At 41.5% G+C, this 19963-nt stretch overlaps 1 protein-coding gene across 1 annotated transcript; it reads left to right on the top strand.

Moving 5' to 3' along the window:
- Window positions 1-23: 23 nt before the first annotated feature.
- Window positions 24-19941, top strand: LOC121592423. The gene is made up of 7 exons (XM_041913848.1): window positions 24-370; window positions 521-947; window positions 1158-1412; window positions 1661-1790; window positions 12921-13521; window positions 13788-14011; window positions 19416-19941. Exons 1-7 carry the CDS (start codon window positions 118-120, stop codon window positions 19524-19526), a joined length of 2001 nt encoding a protein of 666 aa, XP_041769782.1. The 5' UTR covers window positions 24-117; the 3' UTR covers window positions 19527-19941.
- The last annotated feature ends 22 nt before the right edge of the window (window positions 19942-19963 follow it).

Below are 19963 nucleotides of genomic sequence, written 5' to 3'. Positions count from 1 at the left end.
AGTTTGAAAAGAAAGAAACTGTCGGAACTGTCGGGTAAACGGAGTCGGAGTTTGCGCTTGAGCTTTCACGAATGGGGGAATGTTTTCCATCCCCTTTCCGACGGCTGCCTCACCCCAATGGAGACGCTTTCGATGTTTATGTTCTTATCGATCGAGTGGGTGGTAAATACAAACCTGAAACCTACCCCAACCGTATGGTGGATAAGCACAAAGGATGCGTGCGACAGAGAACGAATCGGGTTGGCTGCAGGGAAGAACGAGCGCGCTGGGAAGATAAACCGTCGCTCGTGCGTGAGAGTGTGTATGTGTGTGAGTGAGTACAGCAAGCGAAGAGACGGTTGTATGAAGACGAAAGGACATCAGCAGAACGGTACGTAGTAGACACACGGTGCACGGGAAGCAAAAGGCAAAATCGCAGCAAGCACGTAGGGCAAGAAGCAAAAAGGGCCACTGCTTGCCAGAAAGGTGATTTATCTGTTGTAAAATGTGCCAATAAAACCCCATTTTCCCGTCCCCGAAGTGATGCAGTGCAGGGCGAGCGTTTCGAGTCGATATTCACTGCTGCCGCACGCCACCGCCAAGCGGATGATTCTCGGTGGCGGCGTCGGTGGTGGTGGTGTTGGTGGCGGTGTTGGTGGATCAGCCCATCGCTGTCAGCAGTCGGTGGTGCCGCGAATGCTGGGCGAGGGGTTTAATGTGGATTCCGGGTTCGAAACGTCTGACTTCGATTTTACCGACTTTGCCGAGGAGATGCTGCCGTCGCGCGACTTCATTCAACCGCTTTCGCTCGAGCAGGACGGTCTCGTCGGAGATGGCCGAGGCATTCCGTTTCGAACCGGCGCGGCCGACAGACGTTGCTCCGGGCTGAGCGCACGCAGGATGTCCGACTGTCCTCGACGTATGCTGAATCTGCTGCATGGCGCCAAAAATCGTCGTAAGAGTCGCATGTAAGCATACGGATTTTTTATACTTTTTAATGTAAATTGAAGTGTTTTGAATTAGTGTATAGTGTTTGAAAGAGAACGGTGAAATATTTCCACAAAAAATGTGTGTGTTTGTTCGTTCAGATTTGTTACTCGTGTTACATCGGACGATCCTGGTCCCGAGATATGGAAGTGTTTGTTCATTAGGCTTATTATCGTTATCCTCTTTCGCAGATCATTTGATTTTTCCAACGATCTTCACCAGGCGGAGAAATCGGTGCAAACGTCCCCCATCAAGCATCCGAACAAGAACTGGCGCTTCGAAGATGCCCGCAAGGCAATACTGGTGGAGATGGAGGCGGTCGGGCAGCTGCGGAAGCCGCACGTCCTGCTGTTACGCTTCCCGGATCCGCACCTCAGCAAGGAAGTCGTTCAAGGCTTCTCGGCCAGCATCGAGAATGTGATTTTCCATCGTCCAGCAACGCCAAGGTCAGTCCGGTGTAATGCATCCTGCACAGGTAGCGACTGTGCTGCCCTGTGTACAAATGATGCTATCGTTGGCGTTTTACAAAACGTGAAATCGCTTCCGGGTCTAAAATCCTATTCAAGCTTGGATAGCTTATCCGACACATTTCCATCCTACATTCAATGCTTGTGTGTTGCTCCACTTTTAACAGTATTTTTTGTACATTTTTTTTGTGTGTGCTGCTCTGTGTGCCCATTTCCGTCCGTTAAAGGTATTGTGTGGTGCATTTGAAACCGGAAGCGGACGTGGACAGCGTCATGAAGCAAATTTCACGGATCCCGTTCGGTGCTGGAAAAATCATGGTCGAACGGAAGACACGCAATGCCGATCAGAAGCCCGTGGTGAGTAAAGCTGTGTGTGTGCTTTCTGTGTTTGCATGTTTAAATTTGCTCCGTCCCGTGAATGCGGCAATGTAAATAGAAATGGTGTTTCGGTTATTTTTTCTTTCTCACTTCAAATTCACTTGCCCAAAACGTTCGTACCGTGTTTGATCAGGAGCGAGCGAGGGGAGAGGAGAATTTACGACGTGTTTGCCTACGCCACGATCGCGATAACAAATCGAGCGTCTCTTTCCGAGGCGCAATCATACTATCATTATGTTGTGCAGTGCCATAAACTCACAAGCACATGCCTATTAAGTGTGATGAAATATAATCGAGCAGCTTGTTCAGTTCTGCTGAGCAACCATAATGGGAGGGAACGCTCGCTCGAGTGTTCCCTTTTAAAGTGTCCTGTGTTTATGTGGGTGTGTATGTGTGTGGGGGGAAGGGGGTATTTGTGGAGAGGTTGGGGTTTTTTTTCCGAGGACCACGTGCAAGCGTGCGAGATAATGCTCACTCACATTATGATAACAGTTTGCACGCCAGCTAAAGCTACTCTGCCCAGAACGGTTTTCGATTTTCATTCCAAGGATATGTTTTTTTATTTAAATTGTATTTTATTCAGGTAGAGTTTGAGTTATGGGTAAAATATTAATATTGGAAAACTTGCTTTTTGCTGGGTCTGAATGGACAACCTGTGGCCTATAGGACGAAAATGTATTCATTTTAAGATTTTAAAAACTTATGTTATATGAGTGACAAAACAATTTCAATGAGAGGTTTTTAAATACGTAACATTATGTTGTAAGTCAAATTATTATTTGTTTGCTTTGCAATATTTATATTATGTATGTTTTTTTTAACATAAATAGAGCTTCGTGTACTGGCGTACTCATTAGAAAACCAAATATGTTAAGTTCAACTTATACTTTAAACATGTTAAGTTAATCAACTCACCTCAATCAAATTGCTATAAAACTAAACAAATTTTGGGACGACCATGCAAAACAGTAAAATCGGTACAGAGAGTACTCTAGTGTCGAATGATAACAGAATGCCAAAGCCCCTATCCGATAGCTTCCCCATGTGCCCGACTATGCTACTGCCATGGAGCGGACCAATTAGTCAATGAACAGTTTTATTATATTGATTTAGGCAAGGAAACTTAGAGCTACTATGGTTCATTGCTGAAAGAAGAAGAAGTAGAAATATTTTACAACAGTTATTAATTGTTTTCCCCGCCGTCGTACAACAATCAATCGATCATATCCAACAATCTGTAATGTATGAGTACGCCCAACAATAGCTCTATGAGAGTACGATTCGTGTGGAAAGGAATCTAACATTCACATAAGCCTTTCAATGACACACGTGGTCCTAAAGTCAAATTTATATGTTTGGTCCGGAACAGTCAGCACGTGTTTGTTTATAAGAAAAATCTAATTAATTTTTGTTCAGACCAGTTCAGACAGAGCGGTCTATTTAAATTTATTTGCTGTTTCACACTCATTGGTGGATTGAATACTTCTGTAATACATATAAAACATAAGCTTACAACAGTGTCTAATACTGGAGTGAGAAATGCTAAGTATTTTAATATTTCAATATAACAATTCGAAGCTTTTTAAATCCCTTTTCTTTACGAGGTTCTTTTTTGCTCCTGTTTGCATCAAATAAAGGTGTCATACAGTGGTGTCCATTTAAATAAGGCCATCTTCATGGTTTTTACTTTATCTCAAGAGTATGGCATCCCAAGTGACATTTGCTTGAAATTGTTTTCCCATATCTGCTCGATTAGTACTCGATACGCCTGAAATTGTAGATTTGTGTGTGATCGAGTGATCGAGTGAGTTGATCGAGTTTGTGTGATGTTATTTTATAAAAAATCGATATTATATATGTATAAAATGGCTACATGACCAACTATAACGATAGAAAATATCATTTCCAAGCGAATCTAAAAGAAAACAACGAAAAAGCCGAATCACAGTTGATTTTAAAGGCCTTTTTCTAAATTCCCTTAAACTGGTGCAGTTTAAGGGAAGTTTAAGGCTCCAGTTTAAGGGAATTTGCTCGAATTCCCGATTATTCGTGCTCGAAAATGTCAATTGGGTTGTTAATGACAAAATGTTAATGGCAATTTGATGACATAATTGTTGTAACATAATTGTAGATAGGTGAACGACTTTTGAAGTCGTCCCAGAATTCACCTATCTTCAAAGGTCAAAGGTCAAGCAAAAAGGTCAGCAATGACAATACCATGGAAGCCAAGTTGCTCGTAAGGATGCTGGCTGCCAATCGGTCATTCTACAACCTGAAAAATAAGTTCATCTCAAAGAACCAGTCGCGACGGACGAAGCTGGGACTTTATAGTACCTGTATAGAGCCGGTACTCATATACGCCTTTGAGACATGGACACTGTCCAAATCTGACGAAGCCCTCTTAGCCGCGTTCGAGAGGAAGATGCTCAGAAGGATACTTGGCCCCGTATGTGTGGAAGGACAACGGAGGAGCCGCTATAATGACGAGCTATACGAGATGTACGGCGACCTCACTGTCGTACAGCGTATAAAGCTCGACAGGCTCCGGTGGGCTGGTCATTTTGTACGCATGGAAACGGACGACCCAGCCCGTAATGTCTTTTTAGGCCGTCCACAAGGACAGAAGAGGCGTGCTAGGCCCAAATTGAGGTGGCAAGATGTCGTGGAGGCGTCCGCCATTAAGGCCGGGATAACGGACTGGCAGACTAGGCGCGAGACGGTGAGCTGTTTCGGACACTCCTGATGCAGGCCAAGACTGCAAAGCGGTTGTTGCGCCGGATAAGTAAGTAAGTAAGTAATTGTTGTAACAATTCCATTACAACGTGCAAATTATGTTTTCTTGGTAGTCGATACAATATTGCACAATACGTTGTACATCCGCACACACAAAAACTCCATTGTTGTTTTTGTGATAATGTGATACTTGGGTTTAAACGTGCTTTCGCTTCGCTTGATTGTAGAATATTTTAATCCATCGTAGTATATTTTAATCACGCGGATATTCGAGTTACGCGGATCCCTCGGGAACGCATAAACCGCGTATCTCGGGAACAGACTGTACTGACATATTTGATATCTTACATACATATAAATCTCGCATAACGAGCAATTTATTTTTTGTTCCCGATAAGAAATCGTGATCATTTCAATACTAAGAATCGTTAAATATTAAGCTATTTCCAAAAGAAGCAGGTATAAGTGTGGAGGAAAAGTGTAAGGGAGGTGACACATTAACACCCACCGCCAGCCCAAAACTCACGAAGTCATACAAGAATCGAAAAGCCGGAGCGTGCCGTGGGGTCGTTCACTCCACGTCCAACTCTTTTCAGATCAGATAGCGGAACTGAGAGTTTTGCTGCGCTTATCGATAGGTTGAGTAAGTGAGGTAGTGGCTTCAGTTTAATTGCTCCATTTCCTTCCTTCTTATTTGACAATATTGGAGACTCTCTTCGGCTTCGGCTGTGGAAGTGGACAGGTCGTGGATTTGGATCGTGGTCAAGTTCGTGGTCGTTCAGGTCGTGGATAAGTGTGTAGTGTACCTCCCTTGGAAGCGTGTGTTTCACGAGTGTGAGGAGTATTGATGAGTGTGTTCTTGCATGCATTTTTGATCTACTTGCTCGTGAAGGCGAGAATTTCGATACTAAGAATTGATCAATGCATATATGTGTGCATATATTCTATATACCCGCAGTTTTCTTGACTTGGAACCAATTATTTCACTTTTCATACAAATTTTATGCAAAAGAGCCTCCCGCATAACGAGTTTTTCGCATAACGAGTGAGTCATTGGAACGGATTAAACTTGTTATGAGAGCTTCCACTGTATTTTTGAACTGTTCCCATTCTTTATTGGCATAGTACCCACAGTTTTGTAAGAAATGATTCAAACATTTTTTGATAAACGGTCTATAAATTGAGGGACAAATTCTAAAAGTGTTTCTATTTTTTTTGTTCCTAATGTTTCGACACTCACTGTACGTTAGATGTGAAGATGAGCGGCATACTCGCGGGAACTCCAAAGGAGCTTACCAATCCCTCCAACTCGCTAGAAAATCGTACAACTGTAAACTATTGCTTCCCAGTCCTCCTAATTTGAATACACATTGTTTTGAAATAAAAATATCATATCTAATGGTAGAGAGTTACAATAATATTGCAAGAGTAAAAGTAAAAAAGCTCTGTGGAAAAAAGCCCGGCAGTATTGAAGGGCCGTAATAATGGGTTAAATAAATAAATTTCAAAATATATTTTTGATTCACTTTTTGAACTACCGAAAACAATGTTTAAAACACAAAACAAAAACAATTTTAATTTCAATCTGCATGCTTCATGTGCATTATGAATTGACGAAATTAAATTAAAGTAACGAAAGGAACAACAAAAAATAACCAACAAAAACCAAAATTCTAAGAAAAAAACCCTAATCAAAAACTGTCATAAGTACTCCACTACTTTCCATTTGCTAAATCATACTTAAAGCATCAGCGCACCCGAGTACACCACACCCGGAACACACAGCGAACACAGCAGTTGTACCTACGAAAGGCTACTGTGTGCAAACAGTGTTTCCTCCGGTTAAAGTTTTGGAAAATTTTGTCGGCGTGTGTGCATTCATCAAGCGGATTGCCATAAACAATGGGAGTGCAGCATGTTAGTCCTTCCCGTTCCTTAGTCCCGCTCACTGCGAAAGGAATCAAGAAACCTGCTGTACCCAATCTATGGTGCCTAGACATACACACGCGCGGTGCCATAACGGTGCCTACATCCACCCAGGATTGACTGCTGGCCTTCATTTGTAGTATGTGTGTGTGTGTGTGTGTGTGTGTGTGTGTGTGTGTGTGTGTGTGTGTGTGTGTGTGTGTGTGTGTGTGTGTGTTTATGTGTGCGTATAGCACGCTTTCGCTCCAGAGTGTGGCTACCGCATGGGACGGCTGATCCGGTACATGCGCCAATATGCGGTTGCCGCTCATCCATAAGGGATGGGACGGTAAACAACCCCAGTCAGGGGCATCATATATAATTCTGGCCTGAAGCCATTCGCTACCACTGCTGCCACTGCTGCTGCTGCTGCTGTGAGTGGTTGCGTATAATACGGTTACGGGAGCAGCAGCTGCGGTTGCACTTTTCTGCCGAAGCGGTAAACTTTTCCGTTGCGCTGCAGTTAGCCTGCGATCGGGGCATTCCTGTGTTTAGGGATGTAGCGAGACGTGTTGCCATCCTTTCACGCTCGGCTCACTGGATAATCCCAACGGTACTGCTACGCATTTTCACCAAACATCCGGACACCAGCTCAGTGGTTCCCCAGCGAGAGAGAGAGAGAGAGAGAGAGAGAGAATCGATGCTTTTTGATGGTGCTTTTCCCTGTTGATTTCATGTGCAGCCCGGTAAGGACACAAGCGCGGAGCAAAATTGGTGCCCTCTTTACATCACCAATCCACTTTCCACACATACACATGACCATCCATAGCGAGGGGGTACGCGCCAGGCTTATCGTTTTGTCAGCAATTGTCCATACTCTCGGGACCAAAGCCGGAACCCATCTCGAAACTGTTGGCACATTTGTCAACGGGCCATGTCAATCGAATATTGTTCGCAATCGACAGCACGCAATGAAAGCACAGGAGCACGGACAAGATTGCTCGTTCCAAATTATGCTAACACATGCGGCAGAGCAGCAGCCGGCGGCAGCATCCTGGAAAGCAGCATGTGACACAAAATGTGACCTAATTCATTTAGCGAGCCTTATTAATTTTTATGAGCATAAATGATTCGATGCATTAAACATATGGGAACCATTTTATCCAAAATCCACCACTCCACTCCACTCCAGTGGCGCAGTATATTGGACGGTTGGGTATGGCTGGGAAAGCTCGGTGGACGGATCGGAAGAACGCAGCCCTCCTTTCGCTCGTTTCGGGCAGCCCGAGAGAGTATTGCTTTATCGATTCAGCTTATGCAGAAATGTAATTTCTGCCAAGAAGGGCACAACGACCACGGACAACCATTGTTAACGTTCTGGGGTGGGCTTGGATGCGAAAGTTTTCGGATGGAATTAAAAGTTTTTCTCTTCCTTTTTTGGAAAACCCCGGATAGCTAAACTGTCCTTTCCATTCGGTGGAGAGCAAACCCGGAAGGCCAACCGACACGAGAATAATAATAAAAAAAAGTAACCTGAAAACAAGAAGTAAAACTTTCTTCAGCATCGTTTTTGCAACTGAACTTTGCAGAAGACCTTTTGCACTGTAGGTACGACGACGGAGGGTTGTGTAATCGCTTTCTCGTACGTTTGGCATTGGCATGAGCCCCGAGATGTGGAATATGTGTGTATTTTTATGTAAATTTATGTATTCGGTCACAGTGAGAGCCAGCGTTAGTGTTAGACAGTTCATTCGGGTAGATGTATATATGTATGTAAAATAGTATGGGAACATTTATCTCCACAATTGATCTGTTTTAGTGTAACACAGTTTCACTGCTAATAAATTCATTTCCAGTCGGCAAGGAGAAACACACAAACTAACATGATGCATCTTATGAATAGTGGGGACGGAATGTTGAAGGCAAAGATTCATTTTTTTATATATATTTCGACGGGGCTCGTAGTATATTTTTCAATCGCATGGACTGAATACAGTGCGTCACACAGTTATACGACTACATGTTTTTAAACGCTTTTCTTAAACATTAGTTTTTCAATGTTTCGGTTCAACTTGACTTTTTTTCGTTCTAAATATCTCATTTATTATATGCTTAAAGGATTTTTTTTTGTTAGTCGATTTTTATTTTTATTTAACCATGATTTAATTTTAACTTAACCTGACTAAAATGTGCTATCTTTGTTTTAAATTTATATTTTTGAGCATAAAACAAGATAAACAAAGAGTTAGGTAGATGAAATGTTTTAGTAATAAGCTTAAAATATTTTTAAATAAATCTCATTTATTTTATCCTTACAAACATTTATCGGCCAAACCTCGAATTTGCGCAAGCTTTTTTTGCTTTGGCGTTTTAAAGAGGGTAATAAGTTTGTAAAAAAAATATTGTTATGTTTTTGGTACAAAAAAACTCATTTTTTTGGTTTGTATTGATTTAAAGGCAAATGTAATTACTTTCGTCATACATTTCTTTGGAGTTTATGATGTAATTTTGTATGTTTTGGTTTTCCGTTAGTTGGGTAATGAATATTGTTATGTACCAATATTGGCTCCTTCTATATTTTAAGCCAGAAAGCATAAATTTTTAGCCTGTTAGTGGAACAGTATTTATCATCCGGGTTCAAGGTGGATTAATAAGATCAGGTGGTGGAATCTATAGCATTTTGTCAATTCGATACTTGACGTAAGATCCCCAGGATTCAAACATTGTTTACATTTGTTTCATTTGTTTATATAATTTATTTACCTTTAAGCAATACGGCCTTTTTGGACCGTTACTCCTGAATAAAAAAAAAAATAATAATTTATTTACCACATTTTTGCGATTCAATATACTATAAACATATATTTTGGGCTTAATGAGTTCTTATTTAACATTAAACATAGATTGAAGTGTGTTATTACGCGTTATTTCATGATTTTTTTAATAATTCATTGTGTTTTCGAGCATAAAAACTAAGAAATCATTTATTTTACCTATTTTCAAATTAATTCCTCATTATCTACGAGACATATGGACGATTTAAATGAGATTAAAATTATTACTCACTTGATTTTAAATTTCGTAACTAAACAAATAATCAATTATTTAGTTAATATATCTCATTTTTTGGATAAAATCAATAAACATATAAAAATGCACGTAGTAATAAAGAAATCTGTTTTATTTGCTATGCTTTGTGTGCGGAAACCAATGGCTAACGGTTTCGGTAACGGGTTGTAATTACATTAAAATGACGTAAAGCCCCTCAACTATGAGGATCCTCCAAAGACCCTTTTCCACCACCCGATATTTTTAATCCACCTAAATCGGGTTGTATCTATTTGACAGTTAAGGTCCGCCATATTCGATTTCAGCAATTGTGTATAAAAAAGATACATTTAAAAATTGTTTTGTTTTCTTTGTTTCTTTTTGGAAAGAGTACAAATAGTACTTTTATTTATGTATTAATTTAAATTAAAATAATTTAAACATTAAACATTATAATAAACAAATTTATTAAAACTTTTATTTAATATGAAAAAGTCGATCCAAATAATTTTTAGTTTTTCTTGACACAATACTTATCTTCCAACAAAAAAAAAATCAATCGTTTATGAGCTGGTCTAAACGCGCCCGCGTCTAATTGGCGTTTTTTTACATATTTTGCAGGATGAAATAATCAAGGCTAAAAATCTGTGGGTAGTTTTGTGTGTGATTTTATATGGAGTGTGTTGACATGATTTCAGCCACCAACTGTCAAACTCCATATAAAACAGCTGGGTAGTATCGTAAAACCCCTCATTAATCATTTTTATATTGGTGCATTCAAACATAATCACCAACGATCATCAACGATTAAGAAACCGCCATTTATAGCGCCAATTATGTGAGTCAAACGGAAAATCAAACAAACAAACAAGTCAAACAAAACTACTCTACACTAACAGTTTCCGTTTGACTCATAAAATCGGCCCTTATATGTTGCGCATTTCACTCAAACAATAATTTTACCCAATTTTGATACCTGCAAATTTATTTGAAGAAGTAATCCTGCGATAGTGTTACGCACAGTAATATTCCTTTTTGGAGATGAAATCCTCAATGATTATGTAAGAATTTGACAGTCAATCGTGAATTTTGCTGACAAGACTTTCTGTTTAAATACTGTTTTCAATTAAAAGTAAAAGCTAAAAATTCACTGCAATATGCGTAACATAAAAGGGACTAAAAACATGACTTTTGGAAAACATTTTACATCCTTGTTTCACTATCACTATCTCAAATACCAGGTAGTCTAATCTCACCCCAAGTTCCTATCGTTAGTTTTACGTCCCATTCGCAGTATCGCAGTCAATCGTCCATAATGTAGGTTAACTGGTTCGACAGCATCCCCAGCATCTCCGTCCGTACAAACGGTGGTTCGTATGTGTGAATCGTGTCACCATGCTGCAGCAAACAGCACACCAACCGTGTATTGTGTGCATTGTGTTTGTATTGATCAGTAACTTTTGGTCCTACCGTGGCTGGTGCTCAATTCAATTGACCTCGTTTTACACACCAACCAACACCATCCTGGAAAGGAGATGGAACTGACAAAAACAGAACCCTGCTTTCTTCCCACCTTCCCAGGCCGCAGTGAACCACCATCCACCAGGTCCGGATTACCTGGAGGAAATTAAATTGCACATTTCGAAAGCTGATATGCAAATTCGTTGCATACGAATTGGATGCAAATCAGGGATTGGATGCGATCTTTCCCCCTGTACGCTCTGCTCTGCTCTATAAGCCAATAAGTGCATATGCCATGTAATCCCGCAGGACTACTTTTCACTGACGGGGAGGAGGAGGAGGCGGCGGTGGTTTGGGCATGTCCATTCGGGTTTGATTTATTATACCGTTAATTAATAGTGGCCCTCGGGGTGGTTAGCGTTTCAACATGTTCGGCATAAAATGTGTAACAGTGTCACCACCACTGCTCGGTGTCGGTTCCTTCTCACTTCTCCTCTGCCGGCCCAGAAATCCTCCAGTCCTTTGCCGATTTTGGCAAAAATGGCAGAGAATGTGAACATAAACGAAAAAAAACCTACCGGTAACTATCCATCGTTTGGCAACTGCCACCATGCCAAGGTTAGCAAGTGTCCTTTAATCCAGCGCCTCCAGAAGCCAGCAAACAGTGGAAAAGCCACGAAAAGGCTCTCACTTTTCCCCTTCATCCTTCCTACCTTGGGTCTGTCCGATGTCCTCGCTGTAGCGTGTACGTTTGCGTCGAGTACCATGGCAAGCGTTCAAAAACTCCGAACGTTTAGTTCGCTGGCTGGCTTCTGTTCCAGGGCCTGGACAGGATTAGTTAGTTTTTTGTTTGGCCTTTTTGTCTTTTTTTTTGTTCTCTTCGGATAATTTAACCCGCTATCCACCCTCAAACCCCCCTTTTGCTATCCTGCCAGAAGCTCTGAAAAGCTGTGCCCAATCACCCACGTGCTGGATAGTTTTTGAACGGCATTTTCCCGCCCTTACCGCCTTCCTTCGCTTATTCGTTCACTCTTTTGCTTCTGTTAGTCACTGGCTGTATCGGGCAACTGTATATTTCGGTTGGCCGATAAAACGGTACAAAAACCACGAAACCCCCCTCACATTTCACGGGGAACTAGCGGACGGACAGACGAACGGACGGACAGCACCAAGTTGTTATCATACAGTCGCTGAGTCCGATTTCTGTCTCTGATGTCAGAGCGTTAAATTATTTGGAAGTCGTCCAAAAAACCGGGCCAGCTCCGTTATCTTGCAGGCCCGCTGGCAATCTTGCTTCCGGCACTCCGCCCCGGGAAAAATCTTCCCCCCTTCCCACCGTGCCATGTTGGACATTTATTTTTGTTTTCCCTTCCAACCTTCCGTTCCCAAAACACCGGTTGGGCCACCGCTCAACCATTTTGTGTTGTCGTCGGTTGTCGCGGTGTGTTTACATTTCGTTTGTGTATGCAAACCCCTTTCTATCCGGCCACAGCTTCACGGCCAGTAGTAATCTTTGCAGTAGCTTTTCCGGGAGGCTCCTCGTGAAATGAACTCTCCGGCAGCTCCGAGACCTTCGAGACCGTTGCGCTGCTCATGGAGCTGGAGCTTTACGGTTGCACGCGGATAACGCGCGTATGCTGCTGCTGCAGCTCATCATATCGCAATTCCGCGCGGTTTATGTAAATTTTTATTCGAACGTGCGTGGCCTTATTGTGTTTGGTTATCGCCCGGGTGCCGTGTGCAGGATTACTGGAATATCCCTCCCCAATTCGCTCTTGTTTTCATGCGAATCGGTGTATTTGTGCCAAGGGTGCGCGTGTACAACGACATTTGGGTGGTATGAAAATAGGGGATAGATTTTTCTGTTTGTTCTGTTGCGGGAAGGACTGTGACTGTGTTTTGCTGCGGTGTTCGGGCGTATTTTACCAGGCCTCTCTTTCTTTGCTTCGGTTCCCCCCACAGGTCCAGCCGGAAGACATCGATCCGTACACGCTGTTCATTGGCAACCTGCCCAACGTGGTGACGGTGCAGACGGTGAAGCAAATGTTTCCCGCTGCCAAACGCATCGATATCGGTCACGCTCAGCGCATCAAGCACACCCGCTACGCTTTCATACGCTTTACGAACGTGGAGGAAGCGATCCAAGCGTTCAAAGCCAATCACAACAAGGTCATTGACGGGAAAAACATCATCATTCGCTTCCGGCGGCACAACGCGCCGATCGCGCTGCCCGAGGACACGACCACGCCGAAAACGCCCAAACGCCAGAAGGCTGGCGGCCAGCAGCAGCAGCAGCCGCAGCTGGTGGTGTCGGTCGAGCAGCGGCCGAAGCGCCTCAGCCTGGTACCGGCCGCCGCTGGACCGGGCCATTCCGGTACGCTCAGCACGATCAAGACGGAAATACTGGACGAGGACGACATACCGGACGGTGCACCGGTGGGCAGGAACGTGAAGCGGTACGAAGGGGCCGGCGGTCCCCTGTGTGTCATCAAGTCCGAACCGGACGATACGGACATCGAGGACAGCCTGGAGGAGGAGGAGGACGTTGACAACATACGGGACTGTAAGGGACTGTTGTGCGCGGACACACAAAAACGCCAATCTTTTTGCAATTCTTTATCTCATGGCATGACGTGGTGCAAAAAAACAAAAGTGCACCGCAACCACCCCCATTGCGACCGCCCCGCAGTATGGTGGTGGCTCTGTGCAGCATAATTATGTGGACGTGTTTTGAGCGATTTTTATTTAATCGACTTTGTGTTCGTTTTTTCCTTCCCATCTGATCTCTCTCTCTCTCTTTATTTGCATGCCCCGCGCATGGTCGCACAGTTCTGGAGGAGCAGGAGGAGGAGGAGGGCCTCAATTTGGACGAAATCAATCCGGATGAAAACTACTGCGAAGAGGACGATACGGACATTGACAGTTTTGGCAAGAACTACTGGACGCTGGAGCAGCTGCGCCGTAACGCGGCTGGCGACAATGGATCCGGCTCGGTGAAGAACGAGGAACAGGACCTGGAATCGGCTACCAAAACGACCTCCACCATGCTGATAGTGAGTCGATTTGCACATTTCTTTGTCTTATCGTGTTTGAATTGGCTGGAGGTGCATTCATTAGCCCGGCTCATCGACACATCGGTGCCGCCCTTGGAAATACATGTATTTATAATAGCATTTAATTTGTTTAGTCGATAAACAACCTAAAGCTCTAGTGCATACCAATTGCGATGCCCGTCTTTCGGAGCAAGGGACAGGTCAAAATGTTATGTATGCAGTGCATATGCGGCTGCAGCTATACCACGCGTTACGACCAACACCACCACCATCACCACTGTGCCCTTGTGCACTGCGTAAAGTTACCCCTGGCCCGTCCGGTGGTTTGTATCGAAGAAAATCAAGCCGCCAATGCGAAATTTACGTTCGAAAGTTCAACGGGTCACGTACGTACGGCAATCGGTAATACGGCCAAGCCAATAGCGTGTGGTTGCGTGCTGCGGTGCCGAATCGAATGGTGTGAACGAATTATGATTAATACGATTTCACTGCCAGAATAAGTGCGGGGTTTAGATTGCTTGTTTGTTTTGCAAACGGCAGTCGTAATAAAATATTTAAGCTGGTTCGAGGAACCAACATTTTCACCTGAATCTACATGGTTTATGTTAGGTGTTATACACCTATATTGAAACTTTTTTGCAAGAAAGCTACGGAGTTATTAAGGCTGCAGTCCCAATAAGTAGTTTTGATATTGTCATACACAAGGCTCTGCACTATTTAACTATTTATCTGCAAAAAATAATACTGCTAAATACTCATTTTTATTATTTGACGCAACAACCGTTGTCGGTCTAGGCCAGAGAGTATGGCTCGCCAGCCATATGCCCCGATTTGATGCCTAGATGGCGGCTTTTGTTTTGTTTTGTTTAATGAATTTTATAGTATTTTCATAATGTTTATGGTTTTTATCAATTTGGCTCTTCACTATAACTTAACGCGATTTTTTACAAACTGTTGTGGTTTTGGTTTTGGTGGACCACTGGTCCATGTTTAACGTTTGCCGCTGATCCATGACGCATGACAGGCATGTTCCCAAATAGCCAGAATTGCTTAAGCAGCTCATTTTGGCACGCTAAAGATCGCTGCTCTAATTCGCCTTTTGCAGTAGATAAACAGCATCAAAGTTCTATGTGGGTCTTTCAAACAGCGCCTAAGCAGCTTCCTTATGCCACGATGCCAGGGATTATTTTTCTTTGTGTTTTATTTTAAAGCAAGCGTCATCGATAAAATAAACAACAAGATTTGTTTCGTTTAAACACATATGTATATTTTTACATCCTTTGTATTGATGAATTACACAAAATTTTACACAATTTACTGATAATTCACAATCACTTCACTCATTATTCATTCTTCAATTAACGAATCTAACTTGTGCAGCAGCAATGAAATTATTGCTGGCGTCCGTCTTTGACACTTTGACAAGAGCCACCTTGAACCGATGTCATGCATTAAAAAGCTATAAAGTTCCACCAAGTTCGGTACCCTTTCTTAACAAGCCTTCAAGTTCCATCATGAACCCTACACATAGTGCTAATCAGCCGCAAAGTTCCAAAGAGTACCATGTGCCTGTTAAAAAGCTCCATAGTTCCGCAAAGTACCGTCTATCTCTTAATCAGTCACAAAGTACGACATCGGAACGATTTTTCGGTAAACAGCCCTAAATCAGCTATAAAGTACGAGCTGGCTATTTGGGTTGTTAAGTCGTGCGTATGTACCACGGGACCCACAACTTTTTGTTTGTTTGTGATTTTATTACGTCCTGGCCGCATTAAACCCTCGGGAGAGTGTAAAATGAGGTAAATTTTTAAATAATCCTGTCTATTGTGGGTTTTTTTGATTATGTGGAAATATTTTCGAATTAACTAATCACAACTAATTACTACTACTTTTTACAAGAGAATATGAGGAATTTATACTGCAAAAATCATTATGCTCTAAATCGACTTCTCTAAAACCTATCATAAATAAAACCAGCAGATACATCCGTACACTGTCCAAATTTGAATTAGAACTTGGTTAACACTGCACTTTGCTGTGGTATGATAAACTCATAAAGTATTATTAGTTTTTGTTATTATAATGCTCAAAAGTATTAAATTTACTTAACTAACTACTATTAAATACGATAACTACTATTGAGTGTTTTTCAGTTACTCTTGTTTTTTTTTATCAAGTACAAAAAGTATATACAAAACATGAGATTATAAAACATTTTCTTTCTTTCTTGTTTTTTTGGCACAACAACCACTGTCGGTCAAGGCCTGCCTGTACCACTTGTGGGCTTGGCTTTCAGTGACTTATTGATCCCCCCATAGCAGAATAGTCAGTCCTACGTATGGCGGCACGGTCTATTTGGGGCTTGAACCCATGACGGGCAAGTTGTTAACTCGTACGAGTTGACGACTGCACCATGAATACAAAGTATACAGCACAAAAGTAGTAGTACAAAAGTATATACAAAACATGAGATTATAAAACATTTATGTATTCTAAATAACCACCCTTAAATACAATTATATAATTCTTAGGCATTCTGAGGGACACCTTAGGCAAGCTTTTTTTATTGTTTTAATGGTACTAAGTCTCTTTTTCTCCTTGGCGTAACATCCTACGCGGACATGCCGTCCTTTAAAGACTTTCGAGACTTATTCAGTACCATGCAGCCGAATAGTCAGTCCTTGCTACGGCGGGACGGTCCATTCTAGACTTGAATCCACGATGGGTATGTTGTTAAGTTAGTATCACAAAACCGACTAAGCCTAGATTTTATAAATTTATCGACAAACGATCTGCCATGGAACTACTACAAAAAAGTAGTCAGACGAAAGTTACAATTATTATGAATTTGATAGAGTGTTGTGTCTTACCAATTTATTTTAAATATTTTAGTAGTTTAACTCCCACCACTTCGATAAGGCATTAAAATTACGCTAGACAGCAAATAAGCAAACCAGTCAAATTGAATAACAATTGAAAGTGAATAAAACGCGAGCATCTTCCAGTGGGCTGCAGCCTGTGGTCCGTGGAACAAAAAGCTTTAAACAAACTCTACAAAGTATAGACCCTCAATATGATGGAGATCATATGGTCAGAGATGTACCAAATCGGATAGTATCAGTTCATCGGTAGTTAATGTGTGGTTTTATATGGAGTGTTTACATGATTTCAGCCTCCAACTGTCAAACTCCATACAAAAAACTGACTAGAATCGTGAAGGGCCCCGATGTCAGTGTTTGGCTATTGGATGTAATTGGTATCTATGACTTGACTAACGTGGTACAGTCCTTAACCCGTAAGACTCAATAAGATGCCCGTGATAAGTTCAAGCCTGAAATGGATGGCTCATATTCAGAAACTAATAATTATGTTAAACCATCATGGGTTCAAGCCCCGAATGGACCGTGCCCCCGACGTCGAGCTGATTATCCTGCTGTTTGTAATCAATAAGTCACTAAAAGTTAACTCCATCAGTGGTACAAGCAGGTCTTGTTGTTGTTGTGCCAAAGAATAAGAAGAAGACGATCATCTATAACAATGTACGGGGAATATGTCGTTGCTTAAACCATAATTGTACGACAAATATGATATTTTTTCAGCTCGATCAGTGGATAAATTGTTCTGTTTTTGATTATCCATCCAAAACTGAAACTAGCATAAAGATTATTCAACAGTTATAAATGTCCTTTTTTAACAACCGTCTGATGTATAAACTCGTTTCTTTCTCGAGTCCTTTTTTTATCAAATGCTAGTTACGTTCCTTGATCTGATTTATCTAATTAAGAAGAAGCCAAATGTACCAGGTAAAACGCTTTGATTCATCGCGTGTTCAACTTTTTGATACGACTCGCTTTTTTAGAACCCATAAAAAATTTAGAGTTCTCAATTTAAGGACAAAGTAAGTGCTGATTGATTGAAAATTTTGATTTTTTTTAACAAATCGTTAACAAACCAATATCTGATAGCTTCTTTCTTTCTTTCTTTGGCTCAACAACTGTTGTCGGTCAAGGCCTGCCTACCACTTGTGGGCTTGGCTTTCAGTGACTTATTGATTTTCCCCCCATAGCAGGATAGTCAGTCCTACGTATGGCGGCACGGTCTATTTGGGGCTTGAACCCATGACGGGCATGTTGTTATAAGTCGTACGAGTTGACGACTGTATCATGAGACCGGCTATATCTGATAGCACAACATCTTTAATGGGAAAATACGGGTATTGAATCATAGTCTAGTTAAAAATAGAATAAAATTTATTAAACATGTAGGTAAAGAGACTATGTATTTCCCTAAACTGCACATAAGTATATGGAAATTTTTGTTTTAAATAAATTTTCTAAATAGATTTTGCACATAAATGACTAAAAATAATTGAAAACTCCATTCAAACGAAAATAATATTTACCCGGGTAAAAAGGTAAAAATAAAACATAAATACCGGGTGAAAAGGACTTTAACCCATGGTACAACACTGGATGTGGTCCGTAATCTTAAAAAAGGTTGGAGAGCACTAGTATAGAGTACAAGGCTTTTCTTTCTACTCAGTAACACTATCAATTTATATAAAGCATAATATCTTTCGTTAACATATTTCTTAACACTTTTTATGTTAGAATTATGATTGAATCTAAAATTTGTAGTATTTCATTATGAAATATAGATTTTATGATTATTTATAAATTAATGTAAAATAAAATTGTTGATTATCGGACATATTGTGAGCCAATGTGACATTCGCACTATTAAAAAATTGTGAAACCTGAAAAGGAAAGACGCATTCGTGCACCGGCCCAAAGGAAATCTATTATTTTCGATTACGTGAACAAATAGGTGTCTTTACCCAGTTAAAGGACGCCAAGGTCCTGTGTATGTCGTAATAGCAAAATAAAGGCTCTGGAAAAGCCTTTTCTTTTTTGTGCATGTGCCGTGCCAGTACTTACTATTTACTTCTAAAATTAGTTTGATTTTATTCTTTAACAAAAAATCTACAACGCTATGCAGGATTCGCAATTTCGGTCACGTAAAGGGTACGATTCCAATCAGACGGTTTAGGCGCTCCAAACATCTTGCGGTTTTACAACCCGGCGGCTTTATACAAAGTTTCGCATTCAGTGATCCGTTAAATTGCATTTTTCTGCAGAGGGCTTATTGTTTTCGTGTGTTGAAACTCTTCTCGGTGTGAATTGTTTCACCGAAAAAGAAGGAGGGAAGATAAGGAACATTTTCCGCAGAGCAAATGCTTATTAGGGCGCCCTTTTTCCATTTTCCAGCAAGTGTTTTGATAACCCGTCTTACACCCGTCGAATTATTTTGCTCGCTTTAATTAAGATCCCTTTTGCAATGGCAAAAAATGGAAAAAGGGGTATATTATTCTAACTTCTTATTCATCTCTGTCCCTTTGTTACAGAAACGCAAGGATCACAAACCACCGACCACGGTCATCAAAACGAAGCGTCGCGATGATCAGCTGAACGATCTCTTCAGCTGCCTAGAGCCGGACGATGATCTCTCATTATGAGATTCGATGGAGCTGTTCTCGGACTTCATTCAATACGTCACGCTTAACTAGAGTGACGGAAGTACCGTTCGTCGGATGCCGAAGTTGGCCAATGCGAGAACGTGCGAGTGAAGCTGTCCCGAAAACAGTTCCGGCAAGCGCTTTAAAAAAAGAAGAAACATGATCGACAACAACAACAAGCAAAGAAAACCTATTTCCCCCGGTGTTGTAGGCGAGTTTTAATGCATTTATCCTTATTCGTAGACTGGCTGCATGAGTTCGGCAAGGCGTTAAGCGAGCGCAGTAGCGCAAATTCGGTAATTTTAAACTTTAGACGGGACCAGACAGACGACAACCTTCCAGTTCCTATGCGACCTTCGTGTTCCAGTCAGATTCTAAGTCGTGTTCCAGTCCCAAAGCAAAGGAGAGATAGAGAGAAAAAAGTCATGCAAAATTTA

This window comes from Anopheles merus, chromosome 2L (genome assembly GCF_017562075.2).
Source record: "Anopheles merus strain MAF chromosome 2L, AmerM5.1, whole genome shotgun sequence".
Lineage (NCBI taxonomy): Eukaryota > Metazoa > Arthropoda > Insecta > Diptera > Culicidae > Anopheles > Anopheles merus.
The sequence above is the reverse complement of the archived record's forward strand: the minus strand, read 5'-3'. Positions and strand labels throughout refer to the sequence as shown.